This window comes from Trichomonas vaginalis, chromosome V (assembly GCF_026262505.1).
Source record: "Trichomonas vaginalis G3 chromosome V, whole genome shotgun sequence".
NCBI lineage: Eukaryota > Parabasalia > Trichomonadida > Trichomonadidae > Trichomonas > Trichomonas vaginalis.
This window is the reverse complement of record NC_067207.1, coordinates 27,827,436-27,849,609: the sequence shown is the minus strand read 5'-3', so window position 1 is coordinate 27,849,609 and position 22,174 is coordinate 27,827,436. Positions and strand designations below refer to the sequence as shown.

General features: G+C 34.4%; 12 protein-coding genes, 1 non-coding gene and 1 pseudogene across 14 annotated transcripts, besides 2 other annotated features; 9 read left to right on the top strand and 5 right to left on the bottom strand.

The window, feature by feature from the left end:
- Positions 1 to 56: 56 nt before the first annotated feature.
- Positions 57 to 130, bottom strand: TVAGG3_0415140. Its single transcript has one exon. It is a non-coding gene; the product is annotated as a tRNA-Lys (tRNA).
- Positions 131 to 688: 558 nt separating this feature from the next.
- TVAGG3_0415130 (cilium movement) lies at positions 689 to 2,542 on the bottom strand (the record flags this gene model as incomplete). Its single annotated transcript, XM_001312433.1, has 1 exon — positions 729 to 2,537. One exon carries the CDS (start codon positions 2,535 to 2,537, stop codon positions 729 to 731), a length of 1,809 nt encoding a protein of 602 aa, XP_001312434.1.
- Positions 2,543 to 3,163: 621 nt separating this feature from the next.
- TVAGG3_0415120 (uncharacterized protein) lies at positions 3,164 to 5,395 on the bottom strand (the record flags this gene model as incomplete). Its single annotated transcript, XM_001312432.1, has 1 exon — positions 3,230 to 5,368. The coding sequence occupies one exon, from the start codon at positions 5,366 to 5,368 to the stop codon at positions 3,230 to 3,232; it is 2,139 nt and encodes a 712-aa protein (XP_001312433.1).
- Positions 5,396 to 5,502: 107 nt separating this feature from the next.
- Positions 5,503 to 6,352, top strand: TVAGG3_0415110 (bridging integrator 3 family; the record flags this gene model as incomplete). Its single annotated transcript, XM_001312431.1, has 1 exon — positions 5,510 to 6,289. The coding sequence occupies one exon, from the start codon at positions 5,510 to 5,512 to the stop codon at positions 6,287 to 6,289; it is 780 nt and encodes a 259-aa protein (XP_001312432.1).
- Positions 6,353 to 6,573: 221 nt separating this feature from the next.
- On the bottom strand, positions 6,574 to 7,366 carry TVAGG3_0415100 (Chain J Uncharacterized Ribosomal Protein; the record flags this gene model as incomplete). The annotated part of the gene is made up of 1 exon (XM_001312430.2): positions 6,681 to 7,238. The coding sequence occupies one exon, from the start codon at positions 7,236 to 7,238 to the stop codon at positions 6,681 to 6,683; it is 558 nt and encodes a 185-aa protein (XP_001312431.1).
- Positions 7,367 to 7,997: 631 nt separating this feature from the next.
- On the top strand, positions 7,998 to 8,854 carry TVAGG3_0415090 (uncharacterized protein; the record flags this gene model as incomplete). The annotated part of the gene is made up of 1 exon (XM_001312429.1): positions 8,040 to 8,795. One exon carries the CDS (start codon positions 8,040 to 8,042, stop codon positions 8,793 to 8,795), a length of 756 nt encoding a protein of 251 aa, XP_001312430.1.
- A 243-nt stretch (positions 8,855 to 9,097) lies between these two features.
- Positions 9,098 to 10,712, top strand: TVAGG3_0415080 (ankyrin repeat domain-containing protein 49 family; the record flags this gene model as incomplete). Its single annotated transcript, XM_001312428.1, has 1 exon — positions 9,113 to 10,561. The coding sequence occupies one exon, from the start codon at positions 9,113 to 9,115 to the stop codon at positions 10,559 to 10,561; it is 1,449 nt and encodes a 482-aa protein (XP_001312429.1).
- A 22-nt stretch (positions 10,713 to 10,734) lies between these two features.
- Positions 10,735 to 10,762: a mobile genetic element.
- Positions 10,763 to 12,435: 1,673 nt separating this feature from the next.
- On the top strand, positions 12,436 to 14,031 carry TVAGG3_0415060 (ABC transporter type 1, transmembrane domain domain-containing protein; the record flags this gene model as incomplete). The annotated part of the gene is made up of 1 exon (XM_001312427.1): positions 12,436 to 14,031. The coding sequence occupies one exon, from the start codon at positions 12,436 to 12,438 to the stop codon at positions 14,029 to 14,031; it is 1,596 nt and encodes a 531-aa protein (XP_001312428.1).
- Positions 14,032 to 16,070: 2,039 nt separating this feature from the next.
- On the top strand, positions 16,071 to 16,433 carry TVAGG3_0415050 (uncharacterized protein; the record flags this gene model as incomplete). The annotated part of the gene is made up of 1 exon (XM_001312426.1): positions 16,071 to 16,433. The coding sequence occupies one exon, from the start codon at positions 16,071 to 16,073 to the stop codon at positions 16,431 to 16,433; it is 363 nt and encodes a 120-aa protein (XP_001312427.1).
- Positions 16,434 to 16,451: 18 nt separating this feature from the next.
- TVAGG3_0415040 (serine threonine-protein phosphatase family) lies at positions 16,452 to 16,694 on the top strand (the record flags this gene model as incomplete). Its single annotated transcript, XM_001312425.1, has 1 exon — positions 16,452 to 16,694. One exon carries the CDS (start codon positions 16,452 to 16,454, stop codon positions 16,692 to 16,694), a length of 243 nt encoding a protein of 80 aa, XP_001312426.1.
- Positions 16,695 to 16,698: 4 nt separating this feature from the next.
- Positions 16,699 to 17,545, bottom strand: TVAGG3_0415030 (annotated as a pseudogene). The gene has a single exon. A coding segment is annotated over exon 1 (847 nt).
- A 168-nt stretch (positions 17,546 to 17,713) lies between these two features.
- Positions 17,714 to 18,129, top strand: TVAGG3_0415020 (phage tail repeat-like family; the record flags this gene model as incomplete). The annotated part of the gene is made up of 1 exon (XM_051233229.1): positions 17,714 to 18,129. A coding segment is annotated over one exon (416 nt), but the record flags the coding sequence as incomplete, so codon positions are not given.
- Positions 18,130 to 18,343: 214 nt separating this feature from the next.
- Positions 18,344 to 22,174: part of a mobile genetic element that runs on past the window's edge.
- On the top strand, positions 20,990 to 21,142 carry TVAGG3_0415010 (uncharacterized protein; the record flags this gene model as incomplete). Its single annotated transcript, XM_051233228.1, has 1 exon — positions 20,990 to 21,142. The coding sequence occupies one exon, from the start codon at positions 20,990 to 20,992 to the stop codon at positions 21,140 to 21,142; it is 153 nt and encodes a 50-aa protein (XP_051102958.1).
- Positions 21,162 to 21,746, top strand: TVAGG3_0415000 (phage tail repeat-like family; the record flags this gene model as incomplete). The annotated part of the gene is made up of 1 exon (XM_051233227.1): positions 21,162 to 21,746. The coding sequence occupies one exon, from the start codon at positions 21,162 to 21,164 to the stop codon at positions 21,744 to 21,746; it is 585 nt and encodes a 194-aa protein (XP_051102957.1).

Sequence of the window (22,174 nt, the reverse complement as noted above, 5' to 3'; positions counted from 1 at the left end):
AAAAATATTCATCTTTTTGCTTTCTCTTCTGAGATATTGATTTTGACTTTAAAAAACGCTATCCTGGGGACTCGAACCCCAAACCCTTGGATTAAAAGTCCAAAGCTCTATCCTGTTGAGCTAGGAAAGCTTCACGATTTTTGAGCCGAATTAGTAACTATCATATTTGATTTGCACTTTTCATAACTTTTATATCGTACTTCTTCAGTTTGAATGATGGGTATCCATACGTTTGGGCTGGCAATGGAAGGCCTGTAATCACCGTCCTAGTTACTATCTTTTCCTACATCACATCGAGGCCTACTCAAATATAAATTTATAATATACACTATAATACAAGTCTTTTTTTCACAGATCATAAGCCCTTTATATCTTGCTTCAGGTCTTAGATCATCAATTTTATTAAACAATAAATATACGTTTATGAAGCTATCCACAACATTCCCAATCATCACCATTTTCATATACATAAATAATGTAACAATAAGAGATGTTTTTGGTACAGAGTGTTTCGTTATTTCGAACATTTTAATTGCAATCTATATTAATTATTATATAAAACATGTCATATGATAGAATCAAACACTTAAAGATCACAATTAATTTAAAGTTGAATGTTTTTGTAACTATCATGAAATTTTTCTAAAGTTATAATGTTCAGTGTAATGCATTAGGTAGAAAAATAATTTTATGTTTTAAATAAATCAAGAAATAAAAAATTTAATATTTTAAATCTTATTCTTAATACCAGCAACAGCATCTTCAGCAGCCTTTCTATACTTCTTCTGTTCTATTCTAAGTCTCTTTCTGATAGAATCTCTCTCTACTTCTGGGAACAAGAAAGCGGCGACCAAATCTCTAGCGACAATAGCAGAATCACCATGAGTATTTGCAGCTGTAGAAGTGAACTTTGTGATCTTCTCAGCATCTCTCTTAGCAGTAGCTGTAGCCAACTCTTCAGCAGCTGTTTCGATTGATCTGTTGATAATTGATTCGAGGTAAGATTCAGTAGTTTCGTAGTTAATTCCCATAACTTTCCTGAATGCCTCATCTTCAATTGCTTGTCTCTTGAGTTCTTCTTCTCTTCTTCCACTTTCTTCAGCCTCTCTCCTTCTTCTTTCTCTCTCTGCGAGTTTCATCATCGCGTCGATACGGCGTTCCTCCAATCTCCTTCTGAGTTGGTGGTTGAGGAATGCGAGCATTTCTCCAACGACTTTTCCTTGTGTTGTTGCAGCTTGTTCTCTCTGTTGTCTTGCCTGTTGGATGACTTCCTTCTCCTTCTCGTCTTCCGCTGTCTCTTCCGCGTCCTTGAGTGCTTCGACTGTTCTCAACTCGCGGATCAACTGGCGCTGGTTCTCCAAACAATGGTACATCTCTGATTGGAGGGCTCTGCCGCGGAGGAGGCGCTGGATGAGGATGACGGCCATCTCGCGCTCGTCGTTCTCAACACCTGGCTTGGATTCTGGTGTCGGTGGACGTGGTGGTGGCTTCTCAATGCGCTGAGCAATTTTGAGGGTCTGGACTTTGTGTTCGACTTGGCCACGCTTCTCGTCAACGGAGCGTTCGACGGTACGAAGGAATTCTTGGTGGTTGCGCTCGGCACGACGCATTGTCTTCTCCGCTTTGAGAGGAGTAACTGTTGTTTGATGATATAATTGTTCGAGCTCATCGAGAGCGGCAAGGGACTCGTCGGTTGTAATGTCGCGCTTGCCGTAGACAGCGGGATGCATGTAACACATGGCATCGGCGCGGCCTTGACGACGTAATGGAGCATATGCGCTACTGCCACGATCTGCGTAATCTGAGACGATATCGCGCTTTGTATGCTTCTTGGCTGTCATTTGACGCCTCTGTTCTGTAAGTGTACGAAGGACTTTCAGACGTTTCTTTTCGATCATTTCGACGCCTTTCTTTCTCTGCTCTTCTCTTGCTTTAAGGACAGCCTCAACACGCTCGCGACGCTTGGTGGCTTCCTTTCCTTCACGAACTTGGAAGTTATTGACAAGTAATTGAAGACGTCTTTGTTGTAGATCGACAATGGCACGCTCACGCTTAGCCCACTGTTCGACTTCAAGAGCAACAAGCTTCTGCTGGCGCTCTTCAAGCGAAATATTTTCTAATTCTTCTTCATCAAACCATTCGCGAGGTTTAACGTGATCTGTTGTATCTGGGAGCCATGGATCTGTTTGGGCTTCTGACTCTCTGTACATTGTCTGTGTCATGATGTCTACTTTTTCGAAAACTTCGTCTTCTTGTTTAGAAGTTGAATTTAATGCTTTCTCTGTTGATGTATTAGGTCCTGTATTTCCTAAGTTTTTTGCAAGTATAATTTCTGGTGGTGGGGCATCTGCGTTTGCATCTAATGTTGCATTACGAACAGGCATTGCAAAGAATAAAGGTCTATCAGATCCTGCAACATCGGTATTCTGTAATTGTACTCTGTAGCCGGATCTAGTCGTTACTCGCATATTACTGCTCTTGTAATAAGGATCATAACGATAGTCCAAGGGACGAGACAATGTCATTCCCCTCGACATTTTTGTTCGTTATATAATTTTTTTTTCTATGATTTTTTCATAATCAAGATAATATCGATCCTTATATAATGCCTTTCAAGAAAATTCGTTTTTTCACATCTATAAGATTCAAAAAATTTTATCAACGAAATTCATTATCAAGATTATAGCAAATTAACACAATGGCGTAAACACTTTCTCTTTGTTATTTATTATTCTGATTATGAAATCACTATCAAATCATTATTTATAGAAAATCTTCATCAAAAAAGTAATTAGCTCATAGATTTATCCATCAAAGTTAAATTATCATACTTAAATCATATAATAGGAGAAATTCATGCATAACTTACATTCGTGGGATGCTTTATAATTTGAAAATTTAATTTCTAGTGAGAAACATATGTTTCTTGTATAGTGCACCAGGCCTTAAAGCAACTAAAAGTGATATTTTCAAAATAATTAAACAGAAGCATCTGTCCACAAACCATTCGATTGATCAAGCTTGGATCAGTATAATGAATGGGGGGATGCATCAGACTGTAGAAAAACTTAACAATATATCCTTTCTCCCAATTAAATATTTATGAAATTGATTTCAAAATTCGTCTTGAAAACGCCTTAATAAACATAAGTATCTTATAAAAAGTCACACTAAATATTTACATAACACTAAAATACAAACAATAAAAAATTACATAAATAAAAAAAAATTATTCATCTAAAAGTTCTTGAATCCATTCACCTAACTTGAAGAAATGTTCCATTCTTGCACCATCTCCATTCTTAAACCAATCTGGTCTTAGTTCGCAGACAGAAGAGAGGTGATTATTCAGCCAATTACAAAAAGAAAAAGGACTTTCCATTTGTGCAACAACGAACAATGTTGCAAGGGTCGGCATCAACTGATTCGCTTCAGGGACAACACCATTAGCAAATAAAAACAAGTTTTCTGCATTTCCAAGTGCTTCTTCAATCAAAATTGTACAATCACAAGGGGAATCAATCTTACTTGCAGCGACTAATCTATTTGCAACAGGTTCTAGAGCTGATGTGTCGTTGATGACTTTCATCGTTTGACTATCGACACCTCTTGTTTTGATTTTTTCCAAAATTTCTTTTTTCCTTGAAATTAATTTTCTATCGGCGTCGGAACTTCCCTGTGTCCTTGAAATTCCTGTTATTGGATATTCGCTGACCAATTGAGAATGGAAGGTTCTAGCGACTAAAGGCATAAGATCCTCTAGCCATTGGTTACGACTATAGTAGTTATCCAAGTTCCAAACGCAGAATTGGCCTAAAGAATTAACATCATTTGCAAAAGTGGTCTTTCTTTTTTCAGCATCGCTCAAAACATTATTTTCTTCACGCATTTGAGCGATGATCCTGGAGACTTGTATGGTCTCTGATCTTCTAAGACTTGCCTCGCACATAGTAATCATCTCTGTAAGCTGTTTGGAGTCTCCTACAAGGTCGACCATGGAATTTGTGCACTTTTCTAGCTCTTTGTCGAGATTTTCAAGGACTCTGTCATATTCAAAGTATCTCTGTGACAATGTGCTCTTTATCGCTGATAATCTTGGCGATAAATTGTAGATATTATAATCTGGATTTGTCTGTGTGAGGAGTTCTAACAAGAGATTCAAAGATTCATCGCATCTGTACCTCTTTCGCTTTGATTCTATGGAGAAAGAGAAGATTGAACAGCCAGGAATCGAAGAAACTAAAGTTGAAATTGCTTCTTTAGCGGCAACATCGGTTTCAAACCTGGAAAGAGCCAATAAAGCAATGGCAGAGATTGCGGATTCATCAATTTCAGGACCATAATTAGTTGGCTGGGTCGGATCTAACAAAACTGCAACTAAATTTGCAATAATTCCTCGTTCAAAGGCTTCATTCTTGCGCAATCCTGTTAGTGATGGATCGCAAAGTGTTAAAATGAAATCTTTGAACCCTTCAAAGTTGATTTCTGGAAGATTACAGGCTTCAGGCACAACTCCGTATAATTTTGGATGTTGGAGAAGCGGGATCAATATGCAGTGTATAATTACACTGATAACTATTGTAAATTTAACAGGAAACTTTCTTGATAATCTTTGGAATAAAAATCTTAAGAAATTAGGCCAGAATGGAACAGCAGCGGTCATTTCCATTAGGAATGAGGCAAAGAACTTTGAATACTGCATTTTTGTAAGCTCTTCCGATGGTTGGATTTTCAATTGATTATAAAATTCGTAAACTCCTGAAAGATGCTTGAAAATGAATTTGTTAAACTGTGGCATTAGAAAAAAACGAGTGAGTACAGCGCATAAGAACGTTTTATGAAAATTTGCAATAAAAGGCTCAGGATGAACGGCTTCTACGTCAAATGCCATACTGACAGCTTCTATAAAATCAGATATATTTGATGATCCTGTGAAAAATCCAAAAATTGGAGGAATTACGTAAGTTGCGAAAAAATCAAGAGGTAAAAATGATAAAAAGAATAAATTGTATTCGCTATGTTGATTGATTTGCGGATCTAAGTTAAGTCTGTATATGAGTGTTTGTCTATTATCGATAATTGACTTGATAAAGTTAATAACGACTGAATCTGTTAATTCGCTTAATATTGTATTCTTAATTGAGAATTTTGCAAGTGACTGTTCGGTGGATAAACGTTTTGAGATCCTTTTATAGACTAAAGGGCCTCGATACAAGAAATGATTTTGATATGATAACAATTTTCGCTTTAAATCTTTATTAGACTCCCGCATTTCTTCATATTGCTTGTTATATGAAGCTAACTCCGCTGATTTTGCCCATAATTGATCATAAATCTCTTGTGAAATATTGGGTAAAAGCGGATGCATTTTTTTAAAAAATAAATTCGGAATCAACTTGCTATATACAGCACAAAAATGACATTAAATTGTAATATAAATTTTCGTCTGATTAATTTTCTTGATATTTGGGGTCTAAAATTATTTTATTTTGGGTCCATATTGACAAAAATGCGTAGATTCTTAGATTCAGCCTTAGCAACAATAGGATATCCAACAGTAGAACCCACATTAGATCCACGCTATGATATCGCAGCGAAAAACTTTTCCATCCTTCAAGAAGATACTTCACAGATTATTACAACTTTAGCACAACTTCAACAACAAATCAGTAATGTAAGCAGAATTTGTGCTCGACTCGGATCAAATCTTACTGTCTGGTCTGAAGAATTTCCCGAAAACGTTAAAAATGAAGCAATAACAATTGAAAGTTTCGGAAAACAATTTGACAATCTTACAACAAACTTTTTCGTACCACGCATAGAACCTCTTATCGTTTCTCCCTTAGCAAAATTCCAAAGTGAAGTTATGAGATTAGTAGAAGTAAGAAAACAACGTGATGAAGCAGTAAAACAGTATGATCACGCAAGGGCAAATTATAAGTACCTGTCCGAAAAGAAATCCTCTGGATTTGAAAAAGCGGAAGCAGAATACAAACTTACAAAAGAGAACTATGAAAAATACAATGAAGACTTCATCGAAACAGTTAAGAAGTTGATGAATCAACGTGAAAATGGCTTAGATACACCAGCAAAGACTTTAATTGCAATTTTATCTCAGTTTTTGATGCAATTATTTAGAGAAGCTCAGAAATTTAGAACAACATTCCCAGAATATGTTCTTAACGGCGGAACTGTCGAAAGAAAGTCAATTAAAGACATCGTCTTTGCAGATGAGCCAATTCCAGAGGATGTCCAGTATCCTGTTGCAGAAGATACCCCACCAGCCTAATTTTTCATGTATGATATTAAAATCTCTTTTAATATAAAAATAATTTTCTTTTTTTAAGCTGAAGAATGGCGAAAAACTTCTGAGATTTGATCATATAATCTTCCTCTCCTCTAATTTGTTTCAACTATCATTTTTCAAAAATATTATTATAATTTTAAAGTCTTTGAACAAAATTATCTTGAATGTCGAATGCACTCGAGCTCAGATTAAAGATAGTATGCTCATTCAAGCAGATTGAAACAAGATAAAAAAAAATTGAAATTTTATTTTAAAAATTCATTAAATATATAGGAGATTAACTTTAAATTGTTCTTTTTTGCTGTTCAATTATAGTGTAAAATTATCAAATATATTTGTTTAATTTGATTTTATAGACACTTGAAAATTTTATTTACTCCTCATCAGCCTTCTTTGTCTGTGCGTGAGCCCGCATACGTTTCTTACGGCCGAGCTTCTCTGTTGTCATGACGGATGTATCAGCGTACTTGATGTTCTTCTCGGATTCCTTCCAGACGAGGAAAGCTGGTTGGTTGACGAGCTGGTTCTCAACAGAGATGTGGCGGTGGGAAACAAGTGTACGAGCATGGTGGACAGAGTTAGCAAGAGCGCACTTGTGAACCTGTGTCTGAAGACGGCGATCCATAAGATCGTTGACAGTGAGAGAAAGGACATAATCGAGCTTTTGCTTGGACTCATCGAGAACGCCGAGCTTTGTAAGGCGGCGAAGAAGAGCAGCACCTTCGAAGATACGCTTTGAATCGTTTTCTGGGAGTGTAAGAAGCTCACGAGCGGCGTGGCGGATCTTGGAAAGTGTATATGAAACGCGCCAGATCTCACGCTTGTTCTTAAGGCCGTATTCACCAACGACCTGGAGCTCCTTGTGCATACGCTCCTTCTCGTATGGACGCATTGGTTTCTTGAATGTACGGGAGAAGTTACGGCTAGACATTTCGCTAGAAAGGGTCGACCAAACCCCCAAGTTTACAAAAACTCTCAAATAACGTCCAACCATTAATCGATCAAATAGTTAGAAAATATTAACCTATTTTATCTTATCATTACATTTATCAACTTATTAATTTAGATGGCCATTAATAGATTATATTGGATTTACTCTTTCACATGATGAATTGTAGCACTGAGGTTTTCTGCCGTAGTCCTATATATTTAGTGATGTTAAAGAACAGTTGACTATAAAATGATAATATCTTCAATATCCTTGAGGGTAATATGAAAATTGGAATCAAAATATATATTTTTAAAAGAAAATATAACGATTCACCCTATTTTCTAATACATAATTACTCAATATAAAAAATATATCATCAAATTCTGAAATTATGATGAAAAGATAATAAGTATCAACATGTTAGAAAGTATCAAATAAAAGGGAAAGGAAGTTTGAGATTTTTGTCCTCAAAAAATTCAAATATCAAAATGTAAATTAGATTGTTCAATAATTTTCATATTAAAAGTAATAGCATGTTTCTCTCATTCAAAAAACGAAGAAATACTATTGATTTAGGAATTTGATTATATTGTTCTCTAAAAAATTAAAAGATTTCTCACCAACTCGTTGCTTACATGCACTGGCATGCAAGTGGTGAATCGGCTTTGTATAGGAGAGTCTTAGAGCACCGTAATCAAACTATTAACCCCGGCCACTTGACCTCCACTTGTATAGTGAAGAGCCAGCGGTTATTGTAAAACAAAATCAAAGAGTCACTTTTTTGAATTTTTTTATAAAAAAATGATTGGAAATTTAATTTCGAAGCTAAAAAGCGTTATTGACTCTTTTCCAGAGCTTACTGCTTTAACAAATGAAATCGATAACATACAGAAAGCAGAAAATAAGAGATTAGCTGGATTACAACAAGCTTTTGGTTCAAATTTATCCGAATTTGCAAAATCGACCGGAGATGAAATCAAAGTACCGTTATTGGAACTTCAAAATAGTGCAAATATGCAAGTATCTTTACTCAGACGTCTTTTAACTTCAACTTCATCTTTTCCATCTGATATTAAACAAATATCTAGCTTTCATGATAATATAGAAAAGCATAGAGCAGCATTACAAGCATCTCAAACAAAGTTACAACAAAAAGAAAAAGAAGTTCAGAAAATGTCTGAAATGCTTGATAGAGAACAGAAAAAACAGTTAACACTATTTGAGAGGTCTAATACACAAGCGAAACTTGATGAATGCTCATTGAAAATGCAAGAATATATAGATGAAAATCAAAGATTACTTGTTGAAGTTCATCAGCTTGAATATGAATATAGAAAAACCATTATGCAGATAGTTATAACTGCATACGAAACATTTTCCACTGCAAATTATCGTGCTTACAGCGAATTTCCAAATACTTCCTCAAAAATCGAAGCTTTTGCTAAACAAATTACTGCACAAACTGATATTTCGTGCGAAGACCTACAGAAACAGCTAAATATATATGACCATGAACTTGATTTAATCAAGAACGAAGAAGATCCAAAACCAAGATAATAATCATGACATTACTTACATTTGTTTATATATTTTTAAAAATTTTTGTTAGTATATTTATAATTTTATAATTTTTTGCTTGTAACCAAACAAATCATATAGAAACATTCTTTTTATATCAATGTGATTGCATTTTCAATATAGAAAGTTCTGAAATTGTTAGATAATTCTTTCGATAATTTTGAAAATAAAGCAAAATCATATACATGTCACTCAAAATTTTTGTGATGATAAATAAGTAATCCAATTCCAGAATATCATTAAAAAAACGCATTATCGTTTAACGTTTAGAATCATTCGCAAAAAAACAGGAAAAAATGGATTCATCAGCGGATGTAAATCTTCCATATGTCTTTTGGTTCAATGAAAAGATGTATGAAGTTGATGGCGATACTTTCGCAAAGCTTTCAAAGAAATTCCCAGAAGTTCGTCAGGAAAATCCAAATCAATTCATAGTTTCTCAGAATTATAATCCAGAAACATTCGAAGCTTTCCTCGCTGCATGCCAGCTCAAGCCTTTTAACGTTGATAAAAATAACGCATTCGAGCTCCGTCAACTCGCACTTGAATGGAAAGTTCCAACATTACAGAATTTCGTTGAAAACTACATAGAAGAGAAGAAACTTACTCCACCACCAACAATTGATTACTTAGGAATCCTTATTGAGCACGTTGCTGATAATTGTGATACATATCAGGATTGGATCAACGTTGCTAACGATTTCAATAAAGTTCTTACAGATCCACGCTTCGAGCAGCTTCCTGCCGAAGTTATTTTCCAAGTTCTTGCAATGGCTGATAGAAAAGGAGTAAATCAGCTTGCTCTTATTGAATTCGTTATGAAATTATACGATTCCAATCCAAACAAAGCAGTACCACTTATGCTTCGTCTTGATTTCTCTCTTCTTTCAAAAGAACAACTTGAAAAAATATTTAATAACAGACTTACACACGAACAGAACATTTCATTCTTCATTGCATCTACATTAAGTGCCGTTGATAATAAGGTAGAAATTGCTATCAGAAATATGCAAAAACGCCGTTTAATCGAAATGACTGTTCTTAAAAACAATATTCGCAGAAAACGAGAGCTCGCTATGCAGCAGCGTAGTGAGGAATACCAACGCGAGGCAGAAGAGCTTCGTGCCGAAGTTGCTCGTCAACAGAGGATGATTGATGAATTAGAAGGCCTCGTACAAGAACATCGTGACCGCCTTTCATCAGAAGAACGTCGTGTTACTGCCAGAAGAACCCCAATTGCCGACGATGCCCTTGAAAGAATTAATAGTTCAGTTAATTCCGAAATTGAAAGGCTCGATGAAGAAGCAGAGAAGCAAAAGATGGACTTCTTCACGAGGATGGACAGAATGGCCTTCGATTCCCCAAGAACTGCTAAGCAATTCTTTACATCTGCTGCAGAAAAAAGTGTCAGCCAAACAACAAGAGCACAGTCACTTGCAAGAAGTCTCAATGCACTTACTACAGAGACAGATGCTGCTGCTTCGCAGACAAAGGCTGAAATGGACAGAGTTTCTGCTTATCTCAGTGCAAAGATTCTCAAAGACAAGCTCAGATACGACCAATTCATCAGAAGAACTACTCAGCGCCACAAACCATTCGATTCTTCCAAGTTCTACGGATCTACGCCTTCACAGGTCAAATCTGCAGAAGAAGAGCTTACAAAGATAGAAGCTGCACTCGACAGACTCTGCCCATTGAGACAGAGTCAAGCAATGTCACCGCCAAATTCACCACAAAGAGGATAAAAAAGAAGTGTTTTATTTTTACAAATAATTTAATTTTTTTTTAGGGTGCGTTTATCACTTTCATTTTCAGAACATCTATTGTTTGCGAAAATGCAGAGATTCATCTATAATTCGTTTTAAACTGTGTAAATTAGAAAAAAACTGCTTTCAGGTTTTGATATTTGATAATTTTGTTAAGGGTGCACTTACCACTTTCTGACACTATCTCAATTTTTTTGACACACAAGCTTTATATCCTAGTTTTCTAAGATCAAAAATTAATGTTTTGGGTCGGGAAAAAGTTATTACAAATCATTATATTGCATCTTATATGGCTGTTATACTTTTCGACTATTTAAATAAAGATATATTGATTTTTGCATAGCATACCAGAAATTGGTAAGTACACCATTAAATGCTTTGCGGATTGCGCCCAACTAGGATTTCCAAAGGAAATTATGATGATGAAGACATGTGTAACTTCGCTGAAAGCATTTAATATATGCACTTTGTGAAATATGAAATTTTAGCATGTCTATTTTATTTAACATTAATGCTGAGGTGATGATTGTCCATCGTCATCTTTTGCATTGATATAAGCACCTTGCAATGTCTATGAGACAATTTTGTCCATTATATTATCTTTTAAACATTCTATGATAATGCCAACATATTGATCGATAATTAGAAGACATATTCATAGCATTCATTCAGTCCATTGTAAATGCTGTTTAATACAATATTAGTATAAAAACCATTGATATATTAAAAAAGTTAAAAACCAATATATCAAAATGAAAATATAGAGTTATTTAAACTCAAATTCAATAAAATGTAAAAGTATCAAAACTTCATTATTTATATATGGAATTCATTGATAAATGATTTTGTAATCATTGATATATGATTTATTGTACAGTTTAAGGATATTCGTATAATATTGATTGATAATTGCCATAATTGAATCATTCGGAATTTAAATTAAGTACACCTGCTTATTGTTCAAAGGATTACTTTGCTGATAATTAATGATATATTTAAGATAGAACTTGATTTATAATAAAATGATAAGATATTAATTGATCAAAATTTAATAATGAAATAATTTCGATAAATATATCAAATATTCTTTTAATATCATTTATATAAAGAAATATTAGCCTTTCATCAATTTTTTAACTTTCAAACATCTTTGAAAGTCTTTCAATTTTCCGGTTTTCAATTATAAATTTGATAATCGCAACTATTGATTATAATAATTGTATTAGAAATATTGGAATTTAATCAAATCGTAAATCTAAATCAAGGAGACAGCTAAAAAATTCCCTACAAAATTCGCGAGTAACCGTTCTATCTATTCAATTTTTTTTTCATTGAAATAGAATAGTCGTCAGAAAAATTCAAATTCGCGAGCAACCGTTTTATTCAGCCGTCAGAAAAATTTAAATTCTAAATAATTAATAACTAATTCAAATGCAAATCATTTCCATTAAAGCATGCCTTCTAGCAATGCTTCAACTCATAGGACAACAGATAATCAATCTGTTGCTTCGTTAAAAGTTCAAACTGACGAAAATGATCAGAAAGCTGCTAGAGCTTCATTATATAAAGAAGTATTTCGCGATTGGAAAAATGTATTGGCAGTAATTCCATCCTTCTTAACAGGTGCCGAGTTGATTTTAGTATTTTTCTTCTTTGGAAAAATTCTTAATATAATTACATTTAATGCACTTGTTCCTAATCCAAAAGCATATGATCGATGCTTAACCTATATATATGCTCTAATTGGAGTTTCCTTTGCACAAGCTTTGCTTAAATTCTTAAATGCTTATTTATGGACCAGAATAGGATCAAAACTCATTAATAAGATCAAAAGAGAATTATTCAAAAGCATGATGCAAAACGACATTACATTCTTTGATACAAATTCAATAGGAAGTATCTTGACACTATTATCACAAGATGCAATGCTAGTTCAGAATGCATTTGGGCCAGAAAAAGGACTTCAGTTATCATATATAGGGCAATTTCTAAGTGGCATCATTTTTGCATTTGTTTATTCATGGAGACTTGCTTTTATGGCCATGGCATTGATTCCAATATTTTTACTATTATTATTTGTATTTATGCCAATAATTCTCAAGATATCATATACAAGTTATTTATATGTGTCTAAATCCATAACAATTGCCGAAGAAGCTCTGTTATCAATTAGAACAGTAATAGGCTTCAATCAAGAAGAAAATGATACTAAGAGATTTCTTGATACTCACCATATGGCTACAAAGAATGAAAGGAAATTGAACTATTTACTGTATGGTTATGGTACTCTAATCAATCTAATTCTTTATGCAATGAATTTAGGTATACTTTATTATGGCTCACATCTTGTTCAAAAGTCTCTCAAAAGCGATGGAACTTATGGATTTGGAGTCGGTGATTTTCTTTCTTGTTGGTCTTTTTGTTGGTTAGGATGTATGGGTTATCTCCAATTCCAAGGATCATTTCAGAGCGAACAGAAAGCGATTGCATCAGGTTCCAGAATTATCAAGCAAACAAAAGCCCAGCCTTCGATTCCATTTGAAGGCGGTGATGAGCCAGAGTTTCTGAAAGGTGAAATTGAATTCCGAAATGTAACATTTAGATATCCAACAAGATCTGTAAATGCCCTATGCAATGTATCATTCAAGATCAATTCAGGTGAGATTGCTGCACTAGTAGGTCATTCAGGTTCTGGAAAATCTACATGCGTTCAATTGATTGAAAGATACTATGATGTTAATGACGGAATGATTTTGATTGATGGAAAGAACATTAAAGAATACAATCCTCGATGGCTTCATCGAAAAATTGGGTTGGTAGGACAAGAACCTACATTGTTTTCATCAACAATTAGGCAAAATATTATATATGGAGTTGAAAAGGCCACGAATTCTCAGATTGAAAATGCTGCAGATATTGCAAATGCAAAGAAATTTATTGAGAAGCTTGAAAATAAATATGAAACAATTGTTGGCGATAAAGGTGGAAAACTTTCAGGAGGACAACGTCAAAGAATTGCAATTGCAAGAGCAATAATAAAAAACCCACGAATTCTGATATGCGATGAAGCAACATCAGCATTAGATGCTGAATCAGAGAAGAAGGTTCAAGCAGCACTTGATCAAGCATTAATTGGAAAAACTGGCGTCATTGTTGCCCATCGACTTTCAACAATTAAAAATGCAAGCATCATATATGTTTTTGATGCAGGTTCAATTGTTGAAAAAGGAACTCATCAAGAACTCATTGAAAAACAATGGTTTTATTATAAACTTGTAATGCGTCAATTGGCCAAAATCGACACGAATTCCAACAAAAATAACCAAGTTTCAAGTGAAAAAGAACCTGTTCCGTTGAAAAAGCAAGATACCACTTCACAGTTAATCGAAAAGAATCACGCGCATATAAGTACCGATTATTCCGAATTTTCTTATGATACAGAATTATGAATAAATTTTTTTTCTCAACAACTTATCTTGTTTATATTCAACTTCTTTGCATGCAATTACACATGGTATTAAAGTATCATTTATGTGGGTTGAAGAGGTTCTTTTTATAAATGTTCATAATATATTTGATACAAGGGCCTACGAAGAAGAGCGTGAAATTCATTTCTTGTTACAAAAGCTTATGTATTTCTTCACAGCGATCAATACATGTTTCAGATTCAAATATCGAAAATAGTATCACTATTGTATGTCATGATGGTTGCCTTAAAGCTTGATCAGTTAATGCAACGGTTTTAGCTTGAGTTGATGCATATTTTGAAATGAGCCATTTACTTGCAGTTTTCAGTTTAGTTGAAAAGGACGATATCTTAGTGAATGATCTAAATACCAGTTAAGAAGAACTTATTGGCGATGTTGCTACTTTTGTTTATGAAATTAAATCTCAAAAGATAAATTCAATATTTTTTCGAAGGATATATACAATTACACATTATTTCAATTCTTATAAAGCGCACAAGTGCAAATTCTCAAGAATGGGAAGAAAGAATCAAAATTGAAATGTTTTATGCAATGTAAAAATAATAAAAACAGTATCTTTAGGTCAGGTGAGTGGGGCCTCCAGGCACTTCGTGCCCTCTAGCCCTGAAGATGTTTAGTATAACTTTGTCCGGACAAGTAAGGGTCTATCGTCGCTACAGGAAAAGTTACAGGCGTTCCAAGGAAGTATACTTTGAGAAGCCTTCTTCTGGGTCGAAAACATTATATAATGTTTCGCTTTTCACAAATTATATATGTTTTCATGTTTTGTCATGACTTCTTCGTATATGTTTTGTCATGACTTCTTCGTATATGTTTTGTCATGACTTCATCGTAAATGTTTTGTCAAGACTTCTTCGTAAATGTTTTGAAGAACTGAAGGTGTCACCAGGTCCCTCGGTCCCTCGGTCCCTCGGTCAACTAACATCTTTTTGAAAATGGTGACAACATGACATTTTGACAACAGTCCAGGAAATAAACTTCTTCTTCGTAAATGTTTTGTCACTTTTCTGTCACTTTTCAGGAAAAACATTTTTATTATTATATATAAATGAATTTTACAAAACCACCGTTACCGTTCTTTGGAAATAAGAGTAAATGTAAAGATATTCTATTGAGAGAACTTAAGAAACTACCGAATGGTCTAACATTTGTAGATTTGTTCGGTGGAAGTTTCTATATATCCCATTTGTGCCATACAATATTCCCAGACTCAAAGATTATATGCAATGACTTCGACAACTATATGGACCGTCTCAAACATATACCAGACACAAACAATATATTGAAAGAGTTAAAAGAAAAGATACCTATAGGTAAGATGGAACGTATACCATTAGATAACAAAAATATTGTGAGAGAGGTTTTGAAAAAAGCAGAATATATAGACTGGGATAGTATATCTGCTAGACTATTATATAGTGGTGCTATAAGAGTTCATGACATTGAAACACTTATGTCAAAAGTTTTATATTTAACTATACAAATGTTTTCAAAGAGAACATAGAAAAATATATTGAGGGTTATAGAGTTTGTGAGATGTCATTGGACAGAGTTGTATGAAAAATATAAAGACAAGGAAAATGTTTTCTTTATAGTGGACCGCCGTTCTATAACACATGGGATTTTCAATACCAAGTAGACTGGACTTTGAGAGACTCTTTAGAAACTTTAGACGTTATACATAACCATCCATGCTTTTACTTTACATCCGATAAAAGTGGTTTGGAACCGTTATGAGATGGTTAGAGGACATACATGACTATGAGTTTAGATATACAAGATAGAATATGAGAGAGGTCCTATAAACCGGAGAAAGTGTCATAACAAAGAAATTTTACTAGTAAAATGTGGTTTGAAATAGGACTACTTGTTTTAGGTTTTTTCCATTGTGTCATTTATTTATTTGACGTGGCAGAAAGGTACAGAGAATATGAAGATGAACCAATGCCTGCAAATGTCCAGTATATGTACTCGTAAGAGATATTTTTATCTAATATTAAATGGACGCACAGAACTTAGCGAATGCACAGCAACCTGGACAACCAAACCCAGAGAATATTCCAAATGAAGTTAGAATACAAACTGCAATGGCAAACTATGGTCAAGTGCCAACAGATGTACAAATGCAAACTGCCATGTCAAATGACGCTGCGTTAGGTTTGCCACCATGGTATGCAAATATGAGATGGAAAGAGTTTTATACAAACCCTGAAGTGGGATATAAACAACTTTATGCAGATGACGCGAACACAGGAGTTGACCCAGAATATGTTTTCTACCAGAGGAGAAACAGAATGTATGAGCTCCAGTTAAAGAATGCTATGGAACTCAACAGGAAACGTAAGAGACTAGGCGGACATTAGATTTTTACATATAGTAAAATGGGTTTCTTCAGTAAGATAGGAAACTTCTTTCGAAATGTTGGAAGAGGTATATGGAATGGAATAAAAACCGTAGGAAGAGGAATTTGGAACGGAGTCAAAAATATTGGTAAAAGAGTAGGTCAGTTTGTTGGTATTATACCTAAAGACCCTGAACCAGAAGAACAAGCTCCTGTTATACAACAGCCTGAACCTGCACCACAGTCTAGTTGGCAACCAAATCCAACACCTCAACCGTATTAAAAAATTATATTTTTACCGTTCGATAGTAGTTGTATATGAAACTAAGTTTCTAAGTAAAACGCATGGTATAATGGAACTATTCTCTTTCTTCCATCTGTTGTAAACCATACTTGAAAGTCTGAAATACTTCCACTTGGTGGTTCATATAGCTTTGTAGGTTTTTCGTAAAAGTCATTGCCAAGCATAAAAAAGAGTTTTGTGCACCAGAAAATGAAGCATGAACTATAATAGCATCTGAGTCGAAAACATTTTCATATGTTCCATTAGGGTTTTCGACTTCATAAAAGTCCGGGTGTACTGGATATTCTGCAGGCTGATTTAACATCCTCAGAAATCTATACCATGCCAAGTTGTTATATTTTGTAGAAATATAAACGTTTTCTCCAAGGTCTTCTATTCTATTGATTTTAACAGTTGCATTTTTCCTGTCATATATAATATCGAGATGGTACTCTCCCTCGTCAATGTTATACTGGTTTGCATATTCGATATAGATGTCGTTTATTTTTTCTTGAAAAGCTTGAAGAGTTGTTTCTAAGTTTACAAGCAAATTCACTTGTAAAAGTTTTCCCTGTTCAAATTTCTCATACGTACGTTTTTTTTGTTATAGTATCGAACTTCAAAACCGACTGTAAATGGGAAACCATGTATGGCTTCTGAAATGAACTTCATTCTACGAAAGCCAATAGCTTTTTGACAGATGGGTCTCTTAACCATCTTAACGGGTAGTCAAAACGATAGCCTTCATGCTTTACGGTCTCTGTCTCAAACTTTTGACCGACATTAGTAAAAAGTTCATCTAATGGTTTAGTTGTAGCAACTCTTGAATTTTCTTTTTCTATTGAAAGCATATTTTATCTAGAATAAAAATGTCAAATGAAACAGCGTCTATGAGAGAAATACAACACAACCGACAACTCATTATACAAGCTCTAAATAAGAACACAACAAACTTTTCAAACTATTCTAAGATATCTGAGTCATTGAAAGAAGGAAACTTAAAACTGACTTTAAACCCAATGACAGATGAGTTTCTGTTTCAAGACAATAAGAACCATACTGTTTGTATAAATCCAACAAAAGGAACTTTAAACGAGAAACCTATATCTGAACTTCTTTTGAAAGCAGATGTTGGCAACAAAGCTGACAAAGAATATGTAGACGATGCAATAGCAAAAGAAGAAGAAAGAGCTAACAAAGCTTATGCAACAAAAGAACATACTCATCCTGAACTAGCAGACAAAACATATGTTGACAATAAAATGTCAAGTGAAGTGACAAGAGCTGAAAACGAATATTCTAAAAAGACTCATACACATTCTATATCTGATATTACAAACTTACAAGAAACCTTAAACAGGAAAAGTGACGTTGGACATACACATTCTATATCTGAAATAACAGACTTAAACGTTAGCCTTGAAAAGAAAGCAGATAAAACATATGTTAACGATGAGTTAGCATGTGTGGCTAGTAAGTTAGAGAAGAAAGCAGATAAGGAATATGTGGATGAAAAAGATAACGAAATGAAAGAAAGGGTTGACTGGTACCATGAATGGACATCGAAGATTTTAAAAAGTAAAGCCGATACAGGATGGGTTTCAGGATGTTTAGACCTTAAAGCAGATAAAACATATGTTAACGATGAGTTAGAGAAGAAAGCAGATAAGAACCATACACATACCATTGCAAATATTACAAACTTACAAGAAACCTTAAACAGTAAAAGTGACGTTGGACATACACATACCATTGCAAATATAACAAACTTACAAGAAACCTTAAACAGGAAAAGTGACGTTGGACATACACATACCATTGCAAATATTGCAAACTTACAAGAAACATTAGAGACAAAAGCAGATAAAACATATGTCAATGAAATATACCAAAGTTTGCTAGGAACAAAAAATATTGAAACTATTGTTGGTGACTTTTCTTTCAATGAAGAAAACAAATATTTTAGATGGCAGTTTGTACATTCCTTAAAAAATGGTATACGGTATAAACTCATTCCGAAAAATAACAATGAAATGTATGTAAGCTATAAAAAGAACGATGGTACACAAGTTAAAGTTCCATTAGACAACAACTGCTACTTAAACTTATAGGAGACGAACAAAAGAAATATTTCCGAGTTTATGAAATGACAATATGACATTGCCTGACCCAGCTCCAGCACCATACTATTATGACTATGGAGATGACAACAGAACACCACATGTAGATGAACAAACGCTAACATTATATTTAGATTTTTATAGATATAAAAGATATAATGCAATAGAAAAAACGAGAATAGTATACTATTATGAAGATGACAGAAATAAATATTATAGTCAAGATTTTACCTACCCTGAAAACATAAGATTATATTATAAAAAATATTCTGACTTAAACCAGAAGAAACCTGAAATAGTTGCACTATATTTTAAGTTCAAAAGAGACAATCCTGTAATGTCTCATATGTTTGATTTAATGAACCCAGTAGGTTCTATTTATACATCTATGGAAGCAAGAGGTCCTCAAGTAATGTTTGGTGTTGGTGCATGGGAACAAATAGTCGACAGGTTTTTGTATTGTGCAAACTCTTCAAAGGAAACAGGTGGAAGTAAAACGATTTCAGGTGAAAACTTACCTGCGCACAGTCACTACATAGATTTAAGTACATCTCAAGCAGGTTGGCATAAGCATAGATATTGGGATTGGTCAGGAATGACAAAAGGTAAAGGATATGATGTTAAAGACGACGTTAAGTTTGCTATAAATTGTTACTGGGATGACACTCAGGGAGAAGGAAACCATACACATTTCGTTTCAGGATATACGCAAACAACGGGACAAAGTAAAGACTACATGCCACCTTACATGACAGTTTACGCATGGTATAGAATTGCTTAGTCGTCATTTTCAACTTCTTTAGCATATTCGTCAGGAGTTGTCTTATATTTGTTAGGAACTGTCTTTGAAAGTATACCACCTTGAACCTTAACAAGTTTGAAACGAGGTCTGACAATAGTAGTTTTATCTTCTGCTTGCAGTCTGTACATTTTGCCATGTTTGCCTAAAACTTCATAATATTCTCTTGTATACTTTCTTCTATTTTTACGAACACGAATGTGAGTACCTGTCGGGTTCCCATTGTTGTCATAGTCAATAGTATTTTCATATGGGTCGCGTTTAGGTATTTCTATTTTTACTTTGTCACCTTTCTGAAGTTTGAAGCCCGGCATTCTTTCTTGTTTGTCTCTTTTGACTAAATTATTAAATATATAGTCTTTCTCTAAGTCAGGGTTGTTTTTCATTTCTTCGGGGGAATGGTTTCCCAAACCTTTTTGTTTACGGCTATTGTAAATATTTAAAACTTGTCTCATCTTTGCCATGGAGAAGTGTCTATACTTGTCGTCATATGACATTTCATTTGCTTCACCACCTTGTGGTTGGTTTAAGTCTCTTAACATTTTTATACAACCGTCAATGACACCAAGAGCAGAATGGTTTTGGTCGACAATGAAATATTGGTTTACATTTTTTGAACGCAGATAGTTTTTTACATCATCTGATTTGAAAGAACTTTCACAGTCAGATGTCAGTTTTGTTAGATGGTATTTGTCAACGAATATTGTCAAAGCAGTTTTCACATCTAAAATATTTTTGGACCATAATGGTATGGCTTCACAGTATCTTGTGTTTTGACCAACAAATATTAGCCAGTATGGTGGTCCATCTGTTCTAACTCTCGGAATGTTTTCCAAGATATCCATAAACCAAGCATTTGGTGTTGAACTAAAGATTTTTATCATGAGTGCTTTTTTTGTTGCCTTAGAAACATAGGGGTCCTTGTTTGAATTCGTCATTTTTTAACCCATAAGAAATGGGTTTATTTGGCGCATTAGCAGGAGTTGCATCCAGATTTTTGCCCGCAGTGGGAACAATAGCCAGAGGTGTATTTGGAGTTGGAAGGAAGATTTTGAGTACATTAGGTATACTTAAAGAGAAAGCACAACCTATTATACAAACTGTACAGAAAGGTTGGGATGTAGCACGAGATGCAACAAATCTTATTCCAAATCCTGAAACAAGAGGAAAAGTTCAAGGATGGATGGACAATGTAGGAAGACAAGCAGGAAACTATTATAACAAAGCAAATGACTACTATAACCAAGCAGGACACTATATGGACCAAGGTGAAAGATTCTTTAACAGAGGATATAACCATGCACAACAGTGGGTAAACAATAACCAACCTCAACCGCCTCAAACGTGGGGAATGTAAAGTTTTTTACTGAGATGAAATGAACAATACAGCATTGAGACAAATGGGTTCAAGATGGATTTGTCGGCTTCCAGCAGTTACACAACGTGTTTGTCAAGTTCTTCCTATACCTCAGGAAGTTTTAGACCGACTTAAAAAACAACAACAACCAGTTGAAAACAAACCAAACTAAAATTTTTTACTGAGATGAAATGACCGAAGAAGTTGAAACGGTAGATTTGACACCACAAACAAAAAGTTCAGAACCATTGTCAAAACCCGTCAAAGAACTTACAGATGAAGAGAAAAATTCAATAATAGAAAGTGCCAGGTCTGGAAATACAAACCCTAACTATAAAGTCACTTTTCATAAAAATGGAACGGCAAGTATCTCAAAAAAGAAACAGACTCTCACAAATAAAATATTGAAGTCTGAAGGAGCTTTCGAGACAACAGATGGAAAAGTTTACTTCACTGACCAACAGTTCATTATAGAACATCTCATTGACTTAGAGTCGAAATATTCTAAACTTTACAACAAACACAAAAAGTTGAAAGGAAAACAAAAACAAATGGCATATGATATTTATGAAGATGTTGACGACACAACTGTTCCTGCAAGTGAAGTAAAGTCAGAGAAACCGAAAAGTGACGAAAAACCGATAGAAGAAGAAAAACCAAAAACTGAAGATAAACCAAAACCAAAGTTTAGTTTGGAAACTAAACCAAGTCAACCTTCATTAGCTGGTATGGGTTGGCGTCAAAGACTTATGGCAGCAGGCGGTTATGTTAAGTAAAGAAAAAATATTTTTTTTATTTTTATAAAAATGCCCCCATATAGAATGGATAGAAAGTCTGCTAGAATAAAAGCAGAGTTGCAAAGTTATGGTTGGAGAGTTTCGAAGAAGTTTAAATATAGGAAGGGAAGACCCATAAAAGTCTATGACAAATTGTCTGGTCTTCGCTACGAAATGGATTTGGAAACAGCACGTGCAAATTATCCAAACAGACTAGAGAGGTTAGAAGAAGAACGTCTTATGGACATGCCTTTCGATGTTAGTGAACCTCAAGTTGAAGGACACGACGGCTTTGCCAGATTCTACTGGAAACATGACGAACAATTGCATCCTTTGAGAAGGAAAAAAGGAAAAGGTGAAGACACACATGCTCCCATGGAAAGAACAAGATATGCATATAAGAAGTATCGTGAAGTTAGAAGTCAAAT